The sequence below is a fragment of the Ziziphus jujuba genome, chromosome 12 (genome assembly GCF_031755915.1).
Source record: "Ziziphus jujuba cultivar Dongzao chromosome 12, ASM3175591v1".
Classification (NCBI taxonomy): Eukaryota; Viridiplantae; Streptophyta; class Magnoliopsida; order Rosales; family Rhamnaceae; genus Ziziphus; species Ziziphus jujuba.
In genome coordinates, this window is record NC_083390.1 from 21,737,348 (window position 1) to 21,761,394 (window position 24,047).

The 24,047-nt window shown below is 34.6% G+C and overlaps 3 protein-coding genes and 1 long non-coding RNA gene across 17 annotated transcripts; 1 reads left to right on the plus strand and 3 right to left on the minus strand.

Moving 5' to 3' along the window:
• Window positions 1-1,584: 1,584 nt before the first annotated feature.
• Window positions 1,585-3,481, minus strand: LOC107413336 (uncharacterized). The gene is made up of 3 exons (XM_016021261.4): window positions 3,234-3,481; window positions 2,926-3,131; window positions 1,585-2,025 (listed from the first exon to the last, which is right to left on the minus strand). The coding sequence occupies exons 1-3, from the start codon at window positions 3,324-3,326 to the stop codon at window positions 1,716-1,718; spliced, it is 609 nt and encodes a 202-aa protein (XP_015876747.1). The 5' UTR covers window positions 3,327-3,481; the 3' UTR covers window positions 1,585-1,715.
• Window positions 3,482-5,027: 1,546 nt separating this feature from the next.
• LOC107413333 (F-box protein At3g56470) lies at window positions 5,028-7,807 on the minus strand. 8 transcript variants are annotated; one of them, XM_016021259.4, is made up of 2 exons: window positions 7,595-7,807; window positions 5,028-6,730 (listed from the first exon to the last, which is right to left on the minus strand). In XM_016021259.4, the coding sequence occupies exon 2, from the start codon at window positions 6,689-6,691 to the stop codon at window positions 5,306-5,308; it is 1,386 nt and encodes a 461-aa protein (XP_015876745.2). In that variant the 5' UTR covers window positions 6,692-6,730; window positions 7,595-7,807; the 3' UTR covers window positions 5,028-5,305. The 8 variants fall into 8 exon arrangements, with proteins under 8 accessions (XP_015876745.2, XP_024927361.2, XP_015876743.2 ...); XM_025071593.3 differs by having other exon boundaries at window positions 5,028-6,735; XM_016021257.4 differs by having other exon boundaries at window positions 5,028-6,739.
• A 1,344-nt stretch (window positions 7,808-9,151) lies between these two features.
• Window positions 9,152-23,486, plus strand: LOC125418488 (LEAF RUST 10 DISEASE-RESISTANCE LOCUS RECEPTOR-LIKE PROTEIN KINASE-like 1.1). 6 transcript variants are annotated; one of them, XM_060813351.1, is made up of 5 exons: window positions 12,370-13,517; window positions 21,484-21,531; window positions 21,823-22,071; window positions 22,212-22,424; window positions 22,587-23,486. In XM_060813351.1, the coding sequence occupies exons 1-5, from the start codon at window positions 12,710-12,712 to the stop codon at window positions 23,189-23,191; spliced, it is 1,923 nt and encodes a 640-aa protein (XP_060669334.1). In that variant the 5' UTR covers window positions 12,370-12,709; the 3' UTR covers window positions 23,192-23,486. The 6 variants fall into 6 exon arrangements, with proteins under 6 accessions (XP_060669330.1, XP_060669334.1, XP_060669328.1 ...); XM_060813347.1 differs by lacking the exon at window positions 12,370-13,517 and adding an exon at window positions 9,152-10,168 and having other exon boundaries at window positions 21,496-21,531; window positions 22,212-23,486; XM_060813345.1 differs by having other exon boundaries at window positions 12,380-13,517; window positions 22,212-23,486.
• LOC132800211 (uncharacterized) lies at window positions 21,511-22,448 on the minus strand. 2 transcript variants are annotated; one of them, XR_009635086.1, is made up of 3 exons: window positions 22,309-22,448; window positions 21,936-22,059; window positions 21,511-21,782 (listed from the first exon to the last, which is right to left on the minus strand). It is a non-coding gene; the product is annotated as an uncharacterized LOC132800211 (long non-coding RNA). The 2 variants fall into 2 exon arrangements; XR_009635087.1 differs by lacking the exon at window positions 22,309-22,448 and adding an exon at window positions 22,163-22,302.
• Window positions 23,487-24,047: the final 561 nt, after the last annotated feature.

Here is a 24,047-nt window from a genome sequence, read left to right on the forward strand (position 1 = left end):
TAAAAACCCAATAAATCAAAACCACGTATATAGAATATACAGCCAATAAGCTTCTTCCACACGTCCATACGTGAGTTTCAAACACTTTTAACATTTATTAATATATTTTCACCACCGCTGGTAGTGTTTGGGTCCTTGTCCATCTTGTCCACCTTCCTTGTATAAATTGGCAAATGGCAAACTTAAGTTCGTCCAAAAACACAACAAAGAATCACATGGAGAACGAGGGTCGTCGAAGACAAAGATGAAGACTTCAAATGTGGAAGTGTGTTTTATGGTAGTTGTGTTGGTGTTGTTCGGAGGAATCCAGTTGTCGATGGCAGTTTATGTCGACAAAAAACCAGCTGAGTCCATGCGCAGGTTATTTTACATCCCGTTCCTTCCGCCAAATGTTGTACTAGATTGAAAGAGAATGAGCCTTGCTTTTGCCAGTATATGAAGGAACCTAACCTCTTCACTTTGGTTAACACTGAAAATGCCAAGAGGATGGCCGATGCTTGTAGCCTCAAAATACCCACTTGCTAGTCTCTTCATTATAACATGTATACATATGAGTGTATTTCGTGATTATATATATACATGATATATGTATTTATATATTTATATATGGTTGGTCTTACATAAGGTAAGTGGGCCATGGCCTGGTAGAAATGATAGGATTATAGGAGTGCCAATATTAACTAGTATGGGGAACAATACAAATGGGTGGTACTCCTAACTACTACTGATGTGGTGAAGTGAAGCTTACCAAGCTTACCACTTCACCGGTTATAATGTTATGAAGCTTTTAATTTGTGTTGATGCATGCAGTTGAGAGAGAAATAGCCCCTATGTATACGCAGCTCTGTTTCAGGCAATTAGTAAGTATGCACCATAAAATTTCTATATATATTTTTATAAAGACATGCATTGCTTTATTGGAGTTAATTCATTCAGACATACATACTACAGGCTAGATTTGGCTGCATCCAATAACTGAAGATCAGGAGGTCTAAAACACAAATTTGGAAAATGTTACTGCAACTTCTGACCGATTCCTCTTGTTTAAAGTGCCTACAAAAGTTCTTCTCTGTTGAACAACCCACTATCACGTTCGAATTCACTTTCGTTGGCAATCACATAACTATGAAACTCCACAGCAGTGGTAACGGAAACAAGTTGTTAGATCTTAATATTTTCATGCCACTAGGCTTTCGTACTGTACGAACTAGAATAGTGCAAACCATGCCCAGAGCAGAAAAGGCCATAAAGGCAAAATTGTCGGCAACTAAACCCAAAATGTGCCCAGTACTGTCTTGAATCTAAGTACTCAAAAAAAATAAAATAAAAAGCACTTCATTTCATCATTGGATATCATTTTCAGATACAAGTAATACTGCCGCATAATTTGAACTAGATAATGGTAAAGCATAATTGAGTAAGACAGCAATATCCGGATGCCATAAATCCGAAAGACCATTTAACTAGTCCTGCTATATTGCTAGGAAACCACAGAAGGTTATAATCAGTGGGGAAAAAGACCAGATACGATTAAAAACTATACAGAAGAGGTGCTGCAGAAGTTATAATTGGAATACAGTAACATACCACAATGTATTTTCATTTCCATAACAATACAATACAGCATCCTATATATACGTTTATAACATAAATAGAAAAGACCATTTGATATCACCAAAACTGTGGAAACTAACCTACTCAATATAAGAACGCAATTAGATTTTCTCGAATTGACCAGTTTGCTGTTGGTGTTGCTGATGCTGTCCAAAGTTAGAACTGGTCATGCCAACACCTTCATTCTGATGCTTCTCCCATCCACCAGTATCAGCTTTAGAATGGGCCCAGTAGTAAAGGATTGATCCCACCATTGACAACAAAGTAAGAGCAGCTGCGGCAGCAAACACACCTTTGCGAAGGGTAGCACAAGACACATGTTCTATCCTAAAAGTTGCTCTGTACTTTGTGTGGTATGCATTCCTTGCTGACCCTGCCAATAAGCATGCCTCGGCTCCCAGAAAGCTCGTCCTAATTTATCGGTTCAAGTGTGTGATTAGCATAATGAGATTTAGCATAATGAGATTCAAAATTTAAGAAATGGGTTTTTCACTTCATACAGGAAAGTCATTAACTTGGTAACAACATGCCTCTTCTTTCTTAAACAACAATGTTAGGAGAAACAAAGTTCACAGTAGCACAGAACTACAAAAAGAATGCAACAAACTAGTTTTTAAATAAGTCCAAATAGCAATCTGAGAATCCCAAGAAAGTGTAAAGAAAGTCAGCATTAAGTTGACTATGACTCCAAATATACATATAAACAGCTAGCAATGTGACTCCTACCTAATTCAAAATTCAGATAGACAAGGCACAAAAAAGTTAAAAGCAGAGCTGGCATTGATTAATTGCATATTGATATTGCGTTTATATTTAAATCATTACTTAGCTACTTTTTTTTCTTTCCCGGATTCCGCATAAGTGCAAAAAGTAAATGCATTGCTTCGTCTTTAATTAATTATTGAGCCGTCTAAATCTACAGTGCTCTTTTCAACTTTTTTCTTAGCTTTCTAAAATACAGTGCATAAATTGTCAATATATATATATATATATATATTTTTTTTTTTCCAACCATGCTCTCATGAATTAAAATGCTCTCATGAATTAAAATGGACATACACGGTGTAATTCCATTTTTATACTTTCTACTTTATAATTTGGATATATTTGTATTTTGGTTCGGTAGGTTAGGGAATATAAATGAGATTGAATTATATGGGACCCCATATATTCTTCACAAACACAGCATGATAACTCAGACAGTGTGATATTTATAAAGTTGAAAAAAATAAAAAAATAAAAAAAAGGAAAGATTTTTTTTAGGGGACTTTAAAAAAAAAATAAAAATAAATAAAAAAAATAAAAACTCACAAAGAAACGATGAAGAAGAAGACGGCACAAGTGGTATAACGTCCACTGACCAAACCCTTGCCAAAGCAGAGACACCTGGTGATACCAATCAGCACCGTTTGGCTTATCAACAGCAACCCAAAAGCCGCCAACCCGTAAACCGTCGATGCGTCCGACCCGTAAACGCAGTACGACAACTCGTCGTACTGATCAGGCACAACTTTAGCCTTCACAAACACCCAAAAAAAAGGGGGGGGGGGGGAACTCAGATTTCAAGCGTACCAAAAAAAAAAAAAAAAACCATTAAAAAAAAAAAGAGCAAACTTTACCTCGCTACGGCGTCTTTCGGCCCCAACGGCGAGAACGAAGGCGATCATGTGCAGAGAGATAACTATGGCCAATACAGAGACTGAGACCGCCATTATCCACTCTCTCTGTCTCTCTGTTAATGTGTGTTTGGATGCTCCAAAAAATGCTAGTTTGGGGGTTTTGTTGCTTTTCGAGTGAAGAGTGAGAGAGAGAAAGAGAGAGAAAGAGAGAGCTTCGTTTGCCAATTTCAACCTTATTTTTTGGGGCTTTGCTTTTTTGGATGTTTGTGCTTTTCAATTTCGGATTTTCTTTTTATTTTAGATGGGAAAGAATAAATTAAATTAATAGTTTTTTTTATTTTTTATTTTTTATTTTCGGTGTGTGGATTGGATGGTGCGGAGAGAAATTTTTAGATTCAATGGTCTTGCACTATTAGAGCCTTGAGTAGTTTAGTTTGGGACACGTTGAGGGGTTTTATTGGATTGGAGTTTTGGGTTGTATGATGTTTCTGTGGTCTGCGAAGTATGTAAGTTTTTAGGCGGGAAGTGTGGGTGGGACCTAGAAACTGAAGGCGATTGACAAAATGGGTCTGCTGCGCGGACAAAAGAGCTGGACCGCGGTTGGCTTGTCGGAAAGCGCCAGCTTCCCGGTTTCCATACCGGCTATAGCAGGTTACCCTTTATTATAATGATTACTTACTATTTAGAGCAAAATTTCCAAAAAAAATAAAAAAGCAAAATTATGTCCAGCCCGAAATTTCAATTTGGATTGGATTATTTTATTTTTTCAGGCCCATGGTGAGATAATCAACCTTTTTGATTGGGCTAAGACCTGAGTATCCAACATGTAGCCCACAGCATATCCATCTTATTAGCTTTAGTGTTATAAAAATAAAAAAGAGAGGGGTAGATTTTTTTTTATTCTTTTCTCGTGTGGAAATATAGTATGGCCGATGAAAGTAGAATTTTAGTTTATAAAGTTTTATATAATAGATTTTTTTAAAATTTTTTTTATTAAAAAGCTAATAAATATTTAGTTATAAATAAAAAATTGTATTAAATACTTATTAAATTGTATTAAAAAAATTTTTCCATATAAACTGCATTAAATGTCCATTAAATTTCCATATAAGGTAAAAAAAAATTTTTTTAAAGAAGTTCAAAATTTGAGCTTTTTTAAAATGATTTTAAAAATCTCATTTTTTTTATAAATAAATATTTATTGACTTTTATCAAACATCTTTGTTTTTTTATAAAAGAGTTTTTGACATTCAAATAAAACTTTTAACCAAAAAAAAAACCTCCACCAAACAGAGGCTTAATTGACAATATCGGAAATATTTTTATCAACCTTTTTGTTTTGAATGATGATTCTGTTTTAGAATAAAGAACATGAACTTCCCATGAAAAAATTATATATAAAATTTAAATTTCATCGATTAATTCTCCTACCATTTTTTTTTTTTTTTTTTCCCTCAAGAAAGTGATAGTAGCCAACCTCCTACAGTTAATTTAGACTTTAATTAATTCCGGCATTTGAACTAAATTTAAAATATTTAGGTGAACTTTTGCGATTTGAAGGTATCATATTTTCTTTCAATTTGAATTCTATCATTCGTTCCTCAAGTAATACCAACCCACCAGAAACAAGAGTGACAGCAATGAAGAACAGAATTCGAAAGTATGTACACTTCTTTTTTTTTTTTTTTATTATTTGGTAAATTTGACTAGTATATTCTCTTTGCTTTTGTATGCTTTTATAGCATAAAAAACCTATTTGGCATATAGACATATTAGTTGAAAACAACATAGAAGTAAAGAAGATACGAACTCTGCAAATGATTAAAAAAGTAAAGGTTCCATAAAGGCCTATGGAAGCAAAATCTGGAAATTGACAAACAAAAAAGATAACATCAAGTATGTTCTACTTGGTATTCTGTACATATGACTAGTCCATGGTATCTGGTTTTGCAGACCCCTGAGACGAGTTTCTTGACTTGAGATAAGCCAGAGCAAAAGGCAGTATCAGCACTTCAGTTTCTTATATCTTGGTTTTTTAGTTTCCTTAACTATTACATATGCTAAATATACGATCAGTTAAGTGCGAACTTTGTACAGTACCACCACAGAGGTGCTGTGAACCATATAGGTGCCCAACTGTCTCGATTTCCTCGGAAGCAAAAATTCCCATTGTATTCTTTGCCAAGGTTGAAAATGCCCCAATCCTTCCTGTCAGTGTTTTTTAAACCAAGGCGTGATGAGATGCCTATAAGATGTTTAGAATCCCATTCGTTCCACCACGGAGCAACATGATCATTTGAGAAATAGATAGAGTTTGACATGTTAACCCCGAGTTCCCTTGAAGAAAAGGATCTCGAACAACATTTACCTAAATACAATACACGATCTCCCAAATTGTTGATCTTTTCCCAGGACATCTGGCCAACATCCAGCACATATACTTCAAAATTCTCTGTTTCAAGTACAGCATCTGGTTTAGTGCTAAAAAATCTACAGACAAGCAAAACTTCACCACAAGATTCCACAAGATACTTCAACACACCATCATTTGTATGCCTTTGGGCAATGTTTACTTCATGGAACAAATTTTTTATCTCAGAATCAGCAGCAACAGGAGAAGCATCATGTCCGCTAATGGTAGCAAAAACATTAGAAGCATCAATCTGCCAAATGTTATAATTATTGCTCAAGACATAGAAACTTCCATTGCAGAAGACAGCATCCTCAAATGGTTCGTCTACTAGTTTATATTGATGCCATGATTGAGCTCCTGGAACACAAAAAGCAAGCTCCCCAGACTGACCATGTACAAGCATGCAAATACACTTCTGCGAAGAGGGAAGCTCTGAGAGGACCATCTTGTGGTAAAAGTTCCATGCTCCAGGTAGATCAATTTTGCTTCTTGTGAATGGATTGAACAAGCTAATCTCAAGATAGAAGCATTCAAGATCTTTTACTAAAATCAACCAATCATGAAATGATCCCCAACAGTATTTTCCATGAGCCTCAGGCAGCTCCATCTCCCAAGCCCGTTTCTCTATCATGCTAATGCACGTTCTCTTATTTTTGTCCTTCTGATTAGACATAAAAAGTGAAGGGAAACCGTGTCTTTCCCAAGAAAAAGGGTCTTGGATAAAAACACTTCTCCATGACTTGCATACATCACTGACAGATATACAATCAATTAAAGGTAGTCGCTCAAAAATAACCTGAAAGATAATAGGAGGAAGTTCTGTCCAATCCACACTAATTAGCTCCCCATCATTTTCTTCGCTATGTTGTTTCCATTGCTTGCGGCTACCATTTCTTTTTCTAATTAGCTCCCCATAATTTTCTTCATTAAGTTGTTTCTGTTGCTTGCAGCTACGTTTTCTTTTTCTAATTAGCTCCCAATCATTTTCTTTGTTAAGTTGTTTCTGTTGCTTGCAGCTACGATTTCTTTTTCTTCGAGGAGCCATCTTTCAACCTTGACTTTCCGTTGTTTGGAATCCAATTTACTAAACTTGCTTCCACTAGAGAAGAAAAAAAAAAAAAAAAAAAAAAAAAAAAAAAAAAAACCAAATACATGAAGAAAACTTGATTGCAGAACGAATGTTAGTGTGCAAGTGCAACAGCTCGGCAAGCAATTGAGTTTCCAGAAGTAGAAAGTGTTAAGGGAAATTTGTTATAGTGCTGAATATGATGGAATCAAGAGAAACTGTAAAACACCATGGAGTATGACAATGTTACCTAACAAAGCAAAAGCGCATCTCATGAATACTTTGTTATATTCCTTCCTACAGCAATCAAATCCATAAACTTCCAACTGACTAACTACAACTCTACAATGAAACAAGCTGAAATCATGGCCTCCAAACAAATTATTTCCCTCAAGAAACTGACTTTTATTTGTTTAGAATATAGGAGGGTAAATGGGGTATCAATAAAAACGACCCTAGCAGAAAATGTACTTATTTAAAAATCTGGAAAGTAACTCAGAAATATCTAAACAATGAAGCAACTTGAAGTCAAAGAATAATGAAAACTGAAAATCGCTGACTGAGATTACAAGAGGTTTGGATTAAAAAAAAAAAAATATATATATATATATATATATAGATATATATATATATATATATGTTTTCTTCAAAATGACTCCTTTCCTGCATCTCTTACTCAAACCCTAGCACCAATTTCAAGAAAAAACAACAAAACAAAAAAAAAAAAAAAAAAAAAAAAAAAAGAAGAGGAAAAGCTAAACAAGTAAGCATAAGGCATACATAGACTACTGGGAAAATAACCATCCACATAAATGGGTTTGCCAACTTTAGGTGCAGGAGTTGGGAAGTAGAAGATAAACGAAGTAAGAAGAAATTACAGACCTTATAGAAAATAAACACTTTCTCCGTGATTATCCTTCAGTTCTTTACAGCAATGAGACGGCGACGATCACGGTTAGTTTGCCGGAACCCAAGAGAGCTCTTCCCGGAAAGAATGGAACTAGGAAAACCACTTACACTTAGCTCTCTGTAAGTTGGTCCTTATTGGACCTCCATTGCTAGCAAAAATAGTCCGTCTGAGCTCAGCGGAAGACACCCATCTCTGGCCCTCTTCACATTAATAGGTCCATGAAATAAGGTTCAGATCTTCTTTGCAAAAAGTGGGCTTACAATTTTGGTAGCCCCTTTTCGGGTTTCTCTTCCCATTGGCCCAATATTTTACCACACTAATGAAACTTTAAGCAAACACCTTCGAATTTGTAAATTTAATCAAAATTTTGTTTTTTCCGTCTCTCTTAACCAAAATATACTCTTAGTGGAAATTGTGAAAATTTTAATTTTATTTGTATTGCCATGCCACTTTTTATTTATTTATGCAAAATTTTGAAATCTACACGTTGATTTGGCATACATATGTGAACTGTTATGCCACTTTTTATTTATTTATTCAAAATTTTGAAATCTACACGTTGATTTGGCATACATATGTGAAATGTTATTGCCGTTTAATGAATCATATAAATATTAAAATGTCAAATTTTACACGTTCAAAATTATAGTAAAATGGAAAAAGGGATAATATTGCAATGAAAATAAATATTTAAGAGGACACCGCTGCAAATTTCAAAAACATAAAGTTCCGTTTTTACAAAACTACAAAAACATAAAGAATGTCATTCTAAATGAATATACATATATATATATATAGAGAGAGAGAGAGAGAGAGAGAGATTTGCTATGGCAAATAACATATTCATTGTGTAAAGTGAGATTATATTAAACATTATTTTAAAATGATCAGTTTTATTTTAAAGTAAATATTTTTTTATGGAAGCATGTTTGTCAACAATTTTTACGAACCGTGCCTATATAATAAATATATCCACTTCGCTGTAAAATTGATCTTTCTAAAATGAAATTCAATATTAGATTTTTATTTTATAAAATAAACCTAACCTTCTATATAGTAAAATCATATTATATATATATATATATATATACACATAGAGAGCTAATGGATGAGAACACTATTAGGGGTTATATTTCATACATATTTTTTGTTTTCATCAAAGTGAACACTATTTGGGGTTATATTCTATACATATTTTGTTTTCATCAAAGTGTATATCAATATTTTCATATTGATTGGGAATAAATTAATAAGATTTGTTTATTACCAAAAAAACTAAAAATCGATAAGATTTTTTGACCAAAAAAAAGAATAAAAATAAAAAGGTAGATGTGAATTCTACAGAAGTATTACTATTGCCGGACCGTAAAGTTAAAATAAATTTAAAAAAAATCATTGTTCTCTCATGAATGATCTATTCATGAAGAAGAAACATCAATCATATTCAACTTCATCGATATTACTTGAACAAATCAAAGCTCGAAACTAACATTGGGAGGGTTGAAGTTTCTTCCAAATTATTCTACAAGCAATGCGTGTGAACTTGTCCATTACGTGACAATTACAAACAAGGAAAATTCTAACGATATCACCTACTCTCAGTTTCTGTACTTGCTGGAAATTAATATCCATAAAGCCGCCCTGCTTGGAGAATTGGAGCTAATACATAGTCAAATAGGCTCAATACACTTGTGAACCCAATTCCCGATTCTTAGTCTTCTTTCTTTCAACTCCTTTCTGTTCAGAAACTCTGTCTACTACACCCAACCCAATAACAATGGTTAATTCACCTTCCTGCTTTCTCTTCTTGGCCTTTGTTTTTGCTGCTGTGACCAACTTATCCACTACTACCACTGCCTTAAAGTTTCAGAGAGTCACAGATGAAGAAAGATTCAAAGAATGTAACCAGGAATTTACATGTGAATCAACTAGAAGCCAACTCAGATTCAAATATCCATTTTGGGGTGGTGGTGATGAGATGTCACACTGTGGTCTTACAGGGTTCAAACTCACCTGCAGAGAAAATTACGCTGTGATAGAGATTATGAAAGAAAATTTTACCATTTTGGAGATCAAATGGGATGAACAAATTGTAACAGTTGTCCGCATGGATATGTTGGATGATGGTTGTCCTGATTACGAATTTATCAACATCACAGTCTATAACAAGACTTTCGAATGTGCTCCCTCTAATGAAAAGCTCACTTATTCATATGGCTGCTCCTCTTCCAATATTTCAAGTCGTAAGGTGCCTCAGGAGAAGGGCTTTACCTGTACACCAAATGAAACGGTTCCGGGTTTGTATACGATGGAAACACCCCATCAGACTAATAAAATCTCCTGCACTAATACGACTGATATTCCAGTTCTTCCCAAGTATTATCGGTATCTACAATCAAACAAAATGGCAGCGAAAGACGTTGTGAAGGAAGGATTTGATTTAAGATACAAGTTTGATACTAAGGAAGCTTGTTCTGAGTGCTTGCGTTCTGGTGGGCAATGCGGATGCAACGAAGTTTCAAAGGAATTTGTATGCTTCTACGAAGGTATGTATTTTTGCATATGCCTTTACTGTGCTCACACGTAGCCATGATTTCATATCTCAAGCATTCACATACACATCACCACCTCTATGAATTTCTACACAAGCCAAGCTTTCAGAGGCATTATTATGATCATGCAGGGTATATGATATTAGAACTAAATCTGAGACAAATTGGCATAAATTAATAAAAACCTCTTATATACTATTAAAAATTAAGCATTTAAGACGTGGTTTAGTTAACTGGTTTTTGAATAACTGGTTCTTTTAAAATATAGACAAAAGAAACTTCATTGTAAGTACAAAATTGCTTCATAAAAGGTAGGCAGCTGGGGCAATCCCTACGCAGCAATTGGTTTTGTGGAGCATGATACAACTAATGCATCTTTATATAGGAAGAATATAATCAAAATAAAAAATTCTGACCCTGGCGTGTCGAATACCTTCGGTTGTATTTTTTTGTTCTATCCTCGAGACCTTTACTTGAAGATCCATTAGTTAGTTTACTCTCTTGTTTGAGGTCTACAAAGAATTTTCCTTTATTTTTTGGAGAAATTTGATGTAAAAAGTTCCAAACTTCCTCTCCGGGGGATAGGGTATCAATCTTTTTCCTATTTTCCGCCCTTCTCACCACCCCAATAAATGGTAAATGTAGGGACCTTTTTATGTGGAAAAAGATACGAGGACTTAGAAATTCCTTTCTAGACTTTTAGGAATAAATTATTGAGAAGTTAGAAATAGAATGTCTTTAAGATGAAACATTTGGATTAAAAGACACGGTAAAATATACATATAGAAATAGAGAGATAAAACCCTTTGAGTGGCTGCTATTTCAAGTTGGCCGGTGAGAATCACTTTGAATTTTCAATGTTTTTGTCTTAAATTTTGACAAAGACTGTAAAGGTCACAGTTTTGAATCCGGGGTCACAAATTCAGAAAGAAAGTATAGCTAATAACTATAGTTCTACCAGTGGATGCTGTGGACCCGATGTCAAGTTGTTGGGTGAAATTTTGCATTTTGGAATATCTCATCTATCTGTCAACAAATTAATTGACAAAGAATTTGTCTTGTATTTCCATCATGTTAACATCATCATCATCATCATAATAATAATAATAATAATAATAATAATAATAAAGAACTAAAAATACTAAGATATCAATAAATTATGTAATGTAATGGTAGTTGCTTAAGTGACGTGTATCATTTTTTAAAACTGTTTAATTTTAAATCCCATAGTTCAATAGAAAATGATGTCCAATATGGTAAAAGTGAAAATAAGGATACCATAATAAACTCTCACTTATCCTAAATCTAAAAACTTATAAAAGATGAACTTTTACACATAATTTTAATAAAATAGTATTTCAATATTTAAAATATAATATATTATTATTAAGTCTTGCAAAATCTCATATGATATAATAATACAATACAAACTTATACGATAATTTGTAGGTCTGAATTGATGATATCATATCGGATCTATATCAGTATCATCCAATAAGACTTAATAAATTAATAATTTTTAACAGAGGAATATTTTTATAATTATGTAAGTTTTATTAAAATTAATGATTTATTGTCAAACATGTATTGATTGGTTTTTTTTTTCTTAGTTTAATTTTTTAAAAATATAAAAATAAACAAGACTCTTTGCAATTTTTTTTTTAAAATACCATTTTATTATTTGAAAAAGAAGTCAAAATTTAAAATTTAAAATTTATATATATTTGTAATGGGTTAATGAATAAGATAACATATTAAATGATAATTTAACAAATGAATTTAAATTTATTTATTTTCACATTACAACTTAACAGATCTATTTAGATTAACTAAATTTCATGCTAATAGGAGGATATATAAGACAATTTAATATAACACATTATCAAGTCTTATTTTTGACAAAGGAGATTGAAATTTTTCAACACCAATGAAGGGGATGAATACCGTATTTCCAAATCAAAAAAGTTTCCACTTTCTGTTTTTGCAATTACCACCGCACAAAAATGAGTATCATCTCGTTTGCGAATACATACCACCATAATTGGCTTATCACACACTCAAAAGGTTTGAAAAGATTTTTAAGAAAAAGTGGTATATTTTGTTGGAGATGCATTATGAGTTCAAAACCCTGTCTCCGTAAACCAAATTCTTCCATCCACTAAATTCTAGTGCATCGGATTTGCCAATAAGGGAAGGTAATTGATGAAGGGGTGCGACTTTTTTAAAATTTGTGGCCCACTTAGGTCAAATAAAAGAAATTGATTAAATTCAACAGTCTAAGATATGGGGCAGATACCCTTCGCTGCTTGGAAGGCTAAAAGCTGCATGTCAAAGGCAAACTCCAAACTTAGGCAAAATTAATACCAAATCAAAGCCATCCCGTCACGACTCTAAGCTCTTAGCCCACCTTCCAATATTATTTCTCTCTCTCTCTCTCTCTTTTTTTTTTTTTTTTTCTCCTTTTTGGTCTCCCTATATTATCAGCAACACCATCATCTTCACCGTCTCTCCCACAATTCCCCCAAAACTTTCCAAATGAATCACAACATTTTTTCATCCCTCATATTACCCTTCTCCCTATTGATCAAAAACCTCTTCATCATCATCATTATCATCAATCTCACTTTCTTGCTTTTACAAGACCACTACTTCGTTGGAGCTGTAGATCAATATTACCTAAATTGCAGCTTGCCCGCCAGAACTTGCGGTGATAACCAAACGATAAGGTTTCCGTTTTATCTTCGAGACCAACAAAACCCCTACTGTGGGTACCCTGGTTTCGAGGTCTCTTGCGATGAAGATGGCCACTCAATTCTCAATCTCTTCGTTAACGACCCTTACATCGTCCGCCACATCTCCTACGAGAAACGTTCTCTTATCGTCTCAAACGCCGCAATTTCACACAATTCAACACCCAATTGCATTCCTCCTCTGCAAAATATATCCTTTCCCAATGAAAGATTCAAGCTTCCAAAACAAAACCAAGTCTTTTTGCTCAGCGATTGCAGCCCACCTAGAGTTCCAGAGTACGAGATCGGTTGCTCTTCGGAAAACGCTACCAATTGGATATTGGGTGTGCCTGAGAATGAGAAAGAACAATTGGGCAACTTGTCTAAGAAGTGTGGAGATGGGAAAGTTGTGGTGATGCCGGTGAAAGATTACGATAGCAGTGATGACGAGAGTGTTGGAATGAGACAAGTTTTGAGCAGAGGATTCGAGCTCACATGGAAAGCCGACGACTGTAGCCGTTGCCAGAATAGTGGAGGGGTATGTGGATTCAATACTTCCTCTTACCTTTTTCAATGCTACTGTGAAGATAGGCCTCACCGTGTCCGTTGCCAAGGTCAGTCTTCTCTCTAAAACTCAGTTTCTCTCTCCCACTATAAAAAATGGTGTTAGATATAGTGATTTGTTGGGCATTGGCAAAATGTCTGCACCCTACTGGCTCTGCGTGTTCACACTCTAATTTTTTACCGCATAAGATTCATTCATTGCGTTTTGCATTTAAACTTGGACCTAAGTTTTGAATTTGAACCAGGGGACCACGACCTCTCCTCTGTTAAATCTTTTATTACATATAATATACCAAGATTTTTTATTTTAGATTGAATTAATAAAAAAATAAAAAAAATAAAAACTGTTGGCCGTAAACCTTAGTATATTACATGAGGAGAGATGAGCATTTTTACTCTTGATACCTGGAGCATCTCTTATTTGAGATATTATATTTTATGTATCGTACTTATTTTAAAAATAAAAAAAAAATTGGATTTAGTTGACATGCATTGTATGTAAAAAGAGATAAAATTATAAAATATGATAAAATATTATTGTAAATAAAAATATATAATGACCCAAAAAAAAAAAAAAAGTAGAGGGGTGACGGAATTAAATATGTGAGATTGTACAATTTAGAGGTTAGAAAGACTTCCGTGGTAATGAAGTATTATTAGATAATTTAGTTCTACCAATATTGTATTATTCAAACATTTACATGGGTTTAGTATTATTTTACTCTTTATTTTACTATATTGATAGTTTTGATATTTGCTAAGATTAACGAATAATAAAAGACGTGAAATTAATACTTTATACTTCGAGAGACAGAAAAAAAATCCCAAGAAATTAAAAATAAAATTTTATGATTAAAGGTTAAATTTGGGCTGATGTAGAAAATTTAAAGTCAATAGTCCATAGCTTGAGCTGTAAAAAGATAATGAAATTATAAAATCCTAAAATTTTCCATGAAATATATATATATATATATATATATATATTATTTTACAATTATAAAGTATTTTTTTAATAAAAGCGTTTTTCTGCTAAAATTATAATCTACGAAAAGGGGTCAGTTTCTTATAGACCAAACAGGAAATAATTATTTAAAAGGTTGTATATGAATGTGGTATTTTTCAAACATAGCACGTTTCTTTTTAATGATTTTTTCCCCTCTCATTTTTTGTCCTTTTTGTTTTTGCCAAATATGGAAGGGAAAAGCCATGTGTTTAAAAGTATTCCAATTGCCTTCCGTTTTCCAAACGGAAGACTCCACATATAATAAACTCTATTTAACTTCACTTTGGCTGCATAATATTATAAAATAAAAACTATTTTAGTGTTCAATGTTATTTATTTACTATTATTATTTTTTTACTGTCCACATTTTAAGATGATGATAGCTTTGAATTTTTTCCATTTTGACTGAGGGAATAAGAAAAAGTTTGTGACCTGTAATTCAAGCAAACGACAAGTAGTTTTGCTAAGAATAATGACTTTGACTGACCAATTGATGTACGGTTAGGACCTAGGATAAAGTTACTTTTCGATAGGAAAATAATTAATCAATTTCAGGTAAAGCTTATTCTATAGGATTTATCATTAAAAATATGAGAATTTGAATTTAGAATTATTTTCTAAAAGAATAGTAAATTTACCAATGAACTGTTTCCAAGACTTTGAGTCCTGAATATGAATATGAATTTTTATTTTTATTTTTTTTGAAAAAAAAAAAAAGAAGAAAAGAAAGTTAGGCGTAAAGTGGACATATCCCTCCATATTTGGAGTCAGCATATAAATCCTATATTATATTAAAATAAAAAAATGAAAATTGGATTATTTCAAACTGCCTATAGAGGTCGGAATTCAACTTCCATATTTTTAAGCAGCCCCATTGAGTCAGCTTACCTACACCTATAGTGGATATTTAACTTGGCTCATATTTGACTTCCAAGGCTTAGATCATTTACTTAAAAAACAAAAAGAGGTTGTAGTTCAAAGGAATGAATTTGTATATATATGGGCCATGGACAACTCTGCAAAAACCTGCAGGCAGGCCAGACTTAAGTAGATGTTATCTGGTGTTTATCACATCTGGGTCATAATCTCAAACAAGTTGGAAATCTTTATAATTTATTAAGAAATCAAAGTAATTAAAAAGACAGAGATAATGGAAGTTTGAAATTCAAAGACCAAGCAATTTTAAGTTAGTTAGTAATGGAAGACTTGGGGCAACATATAAAAATAGTTAAATGGCTGACATGATTTTGAACCTGGACTTAATAGTTTAATAATTTATTTGAAAGAGGCATTACGTTAGATAATTACACAATTCTAGAAATTCCTATAAGATGTAATTGAATAATTCAAAGAAATTTAACCAGTAAATAAAGTAAGTACTAGGCTTGCTGTGTCTTCTACTACTATATTAAAAATAACTAGGATATCCCAAAAATTCTCTTTAATTAATAGTTTTGAATGAGTCTATTGCTATATTGCTACACTGTATGCACCTTTCTACATCATATTAGAAACTTCCGACATTGTATATATGAATGTATTAGATGCATAAACACATATATATTCTTAGTATATGTTGGTTTATGGTTAGAAACTCTGCAATTTTTGGCCACTCTGGATATTATTGCCCAACAATATATTATAGGCGAAGACCTAGTGCTTTGTGAAAATCATACTATAATCCATTGTGAACCGTATACAAGATGTTCCCCTAGAATTCTTCAAACTCTGCTGCACAATTAATTTAAATTTATTTTATCATTTTTTTGAAAACTTCATTTTTTTTCCTACTGTTTGTTTCATCGAAGAGGACAAGTAAGGTGCGGTTACTTTCCTTTGGTTTTGAGCCAACTGTTTAATAGTGTATAGGCAATGATTGGAGCTCCACGAGACACTTGAATTGTCTATGATGTTTGTTTTTGCATAAACATATTCTACCCCACGTCCTTGCCGAAGCCAATTCACTGTTTCTAAATCAGAAAAAACCATCACAGAAAAGTGCAGAAGATAAAGTGTGCTAGATTGACTTGTTCAATGCACCAACAGTTTTTTGCCTTTATATTTCAACTCAGTGTTCTTCTTCCGTTCCAATTTTCCATTTGTCCTCCATATGAGGCTGCAAAGTTTGCTTGATATGGAAAAACTCTTCCTAGTTAGTGTTGGTATCTTCTTCTATACCTGGTTAGTAGATTGTGTCATAGCAGTAGAATCGAGTTATGAAGCCTGTGAACCAAGAAACTGCGGTAGTGGCCCCAATATAAGTTACCCCTTCTCTGTCGAACATGCCGGATTAGATATTTGTGGGCTGCCAGGCTTTGAAATTGAGTGCCATGAAAAGAAACCTGTATATAAGACCTCAAGAGGCCCTTACATCGTTGAAGATATCTCATATGAAAACAGGTCACTGCATCTGGTGGATGAGGAAGTTGTGGATATTACTTGCTATGCTCCTTCTCACTATTTCGCCTTCGATGGCACTTGGATGAAATTCCGTTCCACTCATGCTAACTTGCAGTTCTTTTATGGATGCACTGAATCATTTTCTCTCAGTTTGGAGAAGAAGTTGATTCCTTGCAAATCCAATGCTACTCATCTTTCATACGTTGCGTTGGTGATTAAGGATGAGGACTTGAGTGATGGAGATGGCTGCGAGGAGGAAGTAGGTGTACCTATTGATTTGGAGGGAGGGTACTCCAATCAAACCATAAAAACTATTGATTACCCTGAATTGTTGACGAAAGGTTTTACTTTAATATGGTATGGAGATGGATGTTCCAAGTGTGAAACAAGCGGTGGCCGATGCGGATTTGAGAATGAACAAAGAGTATGTTTTTGTCCCGACAGAGCCCATATTACAGACTGCAATGACGGTAAGGTTCAATTCCTATTTTGTGTTCTTGAATTTTGGAAGATGGTGCTCAAGCTGAACGATTCTGCTCTAGAAAATGCTGATGACTTGGGGGAAATTAGGTGTATATAGCACAATTTGAATGTTATACTTATGTTTTCCTCCTAATTAAATTCTAGTTTAGGATATAATGAACCGAAATTAGTACTAACTTTTTTCAGGAATGAAAAGTACACTCCTTGATCTCTCCAACTCATAACGAATCGTGTGATACAGTTTTTGTTTAGACCAGATAACTCCGTGATTAAAAGAGTAGACTCTCAGATACTCAAAGTTGTTAGGGTTGAACCACTTAAGGCAATAGCAAAAGTTGAGTATTTGAGTCATAGATTTCCAAAATTCTCATGGTTGAGTGAACCCATTGAGGTTAGATTGTGTACCAAAGTCGGATTTTCAAAATGCTTGAGTTATGCTCTTTGAATTCATTTGAGAAGGCAGTGGAAAATCAAGTCAAAGATAATGCAGTTGGGTCAAGAAATTGAGAAATGTTGGTTATAAACTTTCGTGGGCGGGGTAACTGAAGATGGCGTATTGGGTCTTCCTAAGCTAACTTTTCGGGCGTGTAAAGTATGGTGGGTTTTAGTTTCTTTCATTGAGCCTTCACTCTCTCTTGAATCCAAAATCTAGATTATAGACACATAAACCATGATTTTGGAATACGAAATGCTGATATTTTCTCCATAATTGGCACTCTTAGAAGTGACTAGTCTGTATCATGTTCCAGCAATATGGGTCTTTAGAGAGATTTTCCCATTAACTATTGCAATCCTGTTCCAGGGGACAAGTAAGATAGACTTTCCCATTAACTCTTTCAACACTTAGATTTTCCAATTAACTCTTTCAACCCTGTCCCAGGGGACAAGTGAGATGAGATCACTTATTTTTTTCATCCAATGAACAAGAACCATTACTTAGGATCAGTTTGCGAATTTGTGGCACCGAGTTTTTAAAACAAAGATAGTTTATGGTGTCTTAACAATAAGTGGAGTTTCCCAAGACAGAGTTGACCATTTTATAATCCTTCAAGTTAGGTGCAGAATAACATGTCTATGTCCTTTCCAAAGCCATTCACTGTTTGAATTAGAAAAACATCCCATTGCTCTAGTCGATCCTATTAAAAAGAAAAAAATAGAATTTCAATTCAATATCCGTTTCTCTCCCACCCAATATCATCACCCAGATGAGGCTGCATAAGCTGTTCTACCTTGACAAATCCATCCAAGTAAGTATCCTCATTTTCTCTTTCACCCTTCCAGTAGAGTCAGTTGTACCACAAGACTCAAGATATGAAGACTGTAAACCCAGAAACTGTGGTAGTGGCCCCGAGATACGCTACCCTTTTTACATCCATGGTGCCGGAGTAGACTTTTGTGGTCAGCCAGGCTTCAAAGTTGTGTGCATGGAAAACAAACCTATGTATTGGACCTCAAGAGGCCCCTACATCATCAATGATATATCATATGAAAACCAGTCAATGCGCGTGGTTGCTGCAGAGCATCTGAATGCTACTTGCTTCGCTCCTTCTCACAAATTCTCAATTGGGCACTTCTCTCCCTTCACTTATAGTTCCAAACACGCTTATCTTCAGTTCTTTTACGGATGCGACGAATCATTTTCACTTTTTGGTTCGGAGACATTTTTGGTTTCTTGTGCCTCCAATTCGAGTTATCATTCCTTTTTTACTTTAGTCCCTAAGTTTGTGAAGGTAGAGAGCTGCATGGCTGATGCTTATGTACCTGTTGACTTGGAGGGAGACCAATCTAATCAAACCATAAAAACTGTGGACTATGTTCCGTTGTTGAAGAGTGGATTTACCTTAGAATGGTATGGAGAAGCATGTGGGAAGTATTGTACAGAAAGCGGTGGTCGATGTGGACATGAAAATGGAATTAGTGTATGTTATTGCCGTGATGGAACCCATTCAGCATACTGCAATCGCGGTAAGACAATCTTTTTATGCTCTTATAGAACTATATAAGCAATTAGAGATGCAGATGAGGTAGTTGCCTTGTTATTACTATTAGTACTAATTACAAGACAATTTAGATTTTCCTCTTCGTTTTAAGTTTTACTTTTCAGTACCTAGTTACATGTTTAAGCTTGATTTCTCCTCCTCCAAGCTTAGAGAGAGCATCCCAGATTCAATAAATCTGTTTCCATACTCTGTTTTTCTGGTTTCGATGAAACCAAACAAAAAATCACATTAATACCAAAACCTTTCTTTTGGTATATTCTATAAGAAAATGTGAACAGAAATCTTTCTTGAGAAGAATAAGAAAAACCCAGAAAGAAGCATATACGAAAATCGACTCCCTTGTCAAATGCCCTCTATGTTTACCCCGTCTCCTACTCACCCATCAAAAGACCACCGGCCAAAATTGGCATGGTTCGGCTTCAGCTACTTATTAAGCACCAAACCGTTGTAATGCAAACTTTGAATATTTTGACCGATTCCCGGAGTTCAGGGGATTGATTATGAGTTATGACCCACAAAAATTATGATATTTGTTTAGTTGCCCGGTCCTTTTTCTCGATACACACACCGTTTATTAACTTCTTCCCCACAAACAGACACTAGAGCTTTTGCAAGACTCGATGACCATACAAACATTATCTGTATGTCATTTTAGTGATTAAGACGCGCAATTAGGCTCCTCATATTTCATGCTTTATTCGACAGTTTCACACTCATTCAAAAATAATAATGTTACACACCGATATATGTTTCGCGTGAGGTTCACAATATCTTTCTGTGCCGTAATCTGTGCGGTTTGAAGGAACCCCAAGAGTTTGTATCGAGCCGTCAATGTCGTAGCGATAAATAGAGTAGACTTTGAAAGGTCAAGAAGTCTGGTCTTCGGTGTTGGTGGACTATGGGGGAAGATACAGAGGAAAATTCCCATGATATTAGTAGTTACCGTATGATATTTCAACGGACGTGGGTACCCCGTTTATCTACTCTTTTTCTTTTTTAATATTTTTCATAGCTTTTCCGATCTATAAAGTCTCTTCCATGTCCCATTTTCCAAGTCAAGTAGCGTGTTAAGCTCTGAAACGGTTGAACCATTTTGTGAGAAAATAATAAAAACAAGTGTTTGGAAGGCCCGTATTTTGCATAAAGAAAAGTATAGTCTCATCCGGGTGCTTAGCTGAGAAGTTTTTAAACATATGGAGGCTGCAGATCCTTTGTTTGTTGCGTTCCTTCTCACTAGTCTTATGCTGTTTCGCTCGGCTCAACAGCAGGGACATAATGAAAGTTGTGGAGAACCATTTAAGTGTGGAAATCTAGGCGAGATCGTCTTTCCATTTAGTAGTTCATCGTGGCCGCCTCATAAATGCGGGTTGTATACAGTTGATTGTAGCGACTGGAAAAATCCCAAGGTCCAATTGAAAGGAGGAGGACACTGGTATGGAGTCCAACAAATCTCTCAGGCAAGTTATATAACCATCAATGACCCAACGTTGCAGAAAAAGTTGAAATCCCGTAGATGTGAATCTTTGGAAAGTTTTGGTCTTCCAAGGCCCGACTGGTTCTCTAATGTGTCTTCACCGAATATAATAAGCGTCTTCAAATGCAAACGCAGTAGTCTAATTCAAAATATTACTTTGCCTATATCAGATTTTAAATATTCCACACCCTGCGGAGATTACAATCTCTACTATTCTACTCCTAATAAACTGTTATTAGATAATAGTAGCTTTCCAGATTTCCCACAAGACAACTGTTCCTTCATCCAGCTTCCAGCTGCAAGTCACACTGCAAATCTCAGTGATTTCTTTTCATTCTTTACTGATAACTTCTTTCTTCAAGTGATTGTCCACTATGGTTGTATTCCTTGTCTCAACGAAAAACACCAATGCCTCATTGATACAACGAAAAACCATTCCTCTCATTGTGCACCTAAAGGTATATACTTGGGTACATTTATAGGGCCAGAGCAGGCAGCTTATGATAGGATAGCAAAACAATTTGTAGCATGAAATTTTATGACTACATTAATACATGATAGAATATTCATTCTACAAGATTCTTCGGGTGAATGCCAATTTTATGAACTAACTCTTCAAATTCTATTGCTTTAACTAACAAAATTTCATTTCTCACAAAACATTGCAGGAGACGGGGGCTCGAGGAAGTGGAAGTTAGGACTAGGTAAGTTACCTCTTTATTAAAAACTAGCTGATATCATGTATAGTCATCTAAAATACATGCTTTGGACGATAAATAATTCTGAATAATCCTGAAAACGGCACTAATACCTTGCAATGGCTTCAAATGAGTTTTATAATGTCTCCATTTTGGAAGCTTACTTTACTGGGCCCCCCAAACAAATTGGAGAAGTAGATGGAATCATTGCAGGGCCTTAAAAATTGATCTTGAGCATTAAATCTGTTTTCTTGAACCTGCAATAAATTTGACAATAATGTCACATTTCTGCTGTAGGTATCGGAGTGGGATTTCTAGGTTTATTTCTAATAGCCATCTTTATAATCTGCTGCTACAAAAAGAGACGTGCTTCTTCAAATATTTTCTCCAGGAGCACCACTGATCCTTACTTAAATACAGACGTAGAAGGGGGCAGCTGTTACTTTGGGGTCCCTGTTTTTCCCTTCAACGATCTTGCAAAAGCTACCAATAACTTCGCTAGCGAAAAAGAACTTGGAGATGGAGGTTTTGGATCTGTATATCATGGTAAGATATAAAACATTTATCAATTTTCTGTTGACAATAATGGACCAGTCACACAAAAAGGCAATTAATTAAAAACGGAAAATTTGTATACTATTTGCTGCAACTTTGTTGAATGACACTCTTTGTCCTTGTTCTAATAGGCAAACTCAAAGATGGTAGGGAAGTTGCGGTCAAGCGCTTATATGAGCACAACTACAAACGAGTAGAACAGTTCATGAATGAAATTGAAATCCTTACACGCCTTCGCCACAGAAATCTAGTCTCCCTTTATGGCTGCACTTCACGCCACAGCCGTGAACTCTTACTTGTGTATGAATACATTCCTAATGGCACTGTTGCTGATCATCTCCATGGTGAGCAAGCAAAACCTGGTTTGCTTCCCTGGTCTATTCGTATGAGCATTGCCATAGAAACAGCAACTGCATTAGCTTATCTCCATGCTTCTGAGATTGTACACCGTGATGTGAAGACTAATAACATTCTTCTTGACAACAACTTCACTGTGAAAGTTGCAGATTTTGGTCTTTCCCGGTTGTTCCCCAACGATGTCACTCACGTATCAACTGCTCCACAAGGGACTCCTGGTTATGTTGATCCAGAGTATCATCAATGTTACCAGCTAACTAGTAAGAGTGATGTCTACAGCTTTGGGGTTGTCCTCATTGAGCTTATATCATCTCTGCCTGCAGTTGATATAACTAGGCATAGGCATGAGATTAACTTGGCTAACTTAGCAACAAGCAAGATTCAAAAGTGTGAATTCCATGAGTTGATCGATCCAAGTACTGGTTTTGAGACAGATAGTGAAGTTAGAAGGATGACAATCGCAGTGGCAGAGTTGGCTTTTCAATGCTTGCAACAGAACAAGGAAATGAGACCTTCCATGGAAGAGGTTTTAGAGACTTTAAAGAGCATTGAAAGCAGGGAGGATAGTCCTGATGAGAATCAAGAGAAAGAGTTTGATGATATTAGAATAATAAAGAGCGAACAACCACCACCACCTTCACCAGAATGTGATGAGGTTGGGCTGTTGAAGAACATGAGACCTCCAGCTTCACCAATCTCTGTGACCCATAAATGGCCAAGTACTAGGTCTATAACACCTAATGTCAGTGGCTAAAGTTTTCTCCTTCTTTCTTATAAAATTTCAAGGTAAATTATATTATACATGGTCATATTTAGGATATAAAACAGGTGATTGGGTACAAATTTATTTCCTCTGATTTTACTTTTTTGGTACTGATTGGAAGCTAAAATCCTAGGCACATACATTTCTGATGAGAAGTTTGAGGGGGTGTACATATTAAAAGGAGCTTTGTAGTTGATGTTCACGGTTAAAAATACAATTTAGATTATGATGGCCAATTGTGTAATTTCCCTGCTTTTACTCTACTCGCTATTGAAATTTCTTCCAATATTGTTATATGCCATTGACTAAACCATATGCTCTAAAATTTCAATATCTATTTGATTTGTATATACACTGGCATTTGTCAATAGTTGGAGAGGGTTAGTTATCTATATTCTGTTCGAAGTTGACCCAATAAATATTTACTTATCATAGCAAATATTAGATTAAAATCTTAAAGTCAATAAGACAAAAGATTAAGTTTTATAATTTAAGAAACAATTTAACACATGTACACACATCTATTATCTGAATTATATTATTTAATTATATATTTCTCTTAAAATCTTACATTTTAGTTAAAGGGACAAGACAACTAATAAGTATTTTGAATAATAAGGTGATACGTTAACTAGATATCATTGTCTATTATTACAGAAAAGAAAAAAAAAAAAAAAAAAAAGAAGCTTTTTCTAGTTTCTCAATACTTTTATAAATTTTATTGCAAAAATATACAAATTTTAATGGAATCACAGCTCTAGAGTAGAGAGGCTACAATAGCTGTACAAGGAAGAGACACTAGATTGAAGTCTATGAGACAATGCCTATTTCCGCCCCCCCAAAAAAA

Excerpts from the sequence above, each read along its gene's own strand:
- LOC107413333 (XM_016021259.4), bottom strand. The coding sequence starts at position 6,691 with ATGGCTCCTCGAAGAAAAAGAAATCGTAGCTGCAAGCAACAGAAACAA.
- LOC125418488 (XM_060813345.1), top strand. The coding sequence starts at position 12,710 with ATGAATCACAACATTTTTTCATCCCTCATATTACCCTTCTCCCTATTG. Across the intron at positions 13,518-21,483 it reads TCACCGTGTCCGTTGCCAAG|AAAACATTGCAGGAGACGGG; the intron begins GTCAGTCTTCTC and ends TTCATTTCTCAC. Across the intron at positions 21,532-21,822 it reads GAAGTGGAAGTTAGGACTAG|GTATCGGAGTGGGATTTCTA; the intron begins GTAAGTTACCTC and ends TTTCTGCTGTAG.
- LOC107413336 (XM_016021261.4), bottom strand. The coding sequence starts at position 3,326 with ATGGCGGTCTCAGTCTCTGTATTGGCCATAGTTATCTCTCTGCACATG. Across the intron at positions 3,132-3,233 it reads CCGAAAGACGCCGTAGCGAG|GCTAAAGTTGTGCCTGATCA; the intron begins GTAAAGTTTGCT and ends GTGTTTGTGAAG. Across the intron at positions 2,026-2,925 it reads TTCTTCTTCATCGTTTCTTT|GACGAGCTTTCTGGGAGCCG; the intron begins GTGAGTTTTTAT and ends CCGATAAATTAG.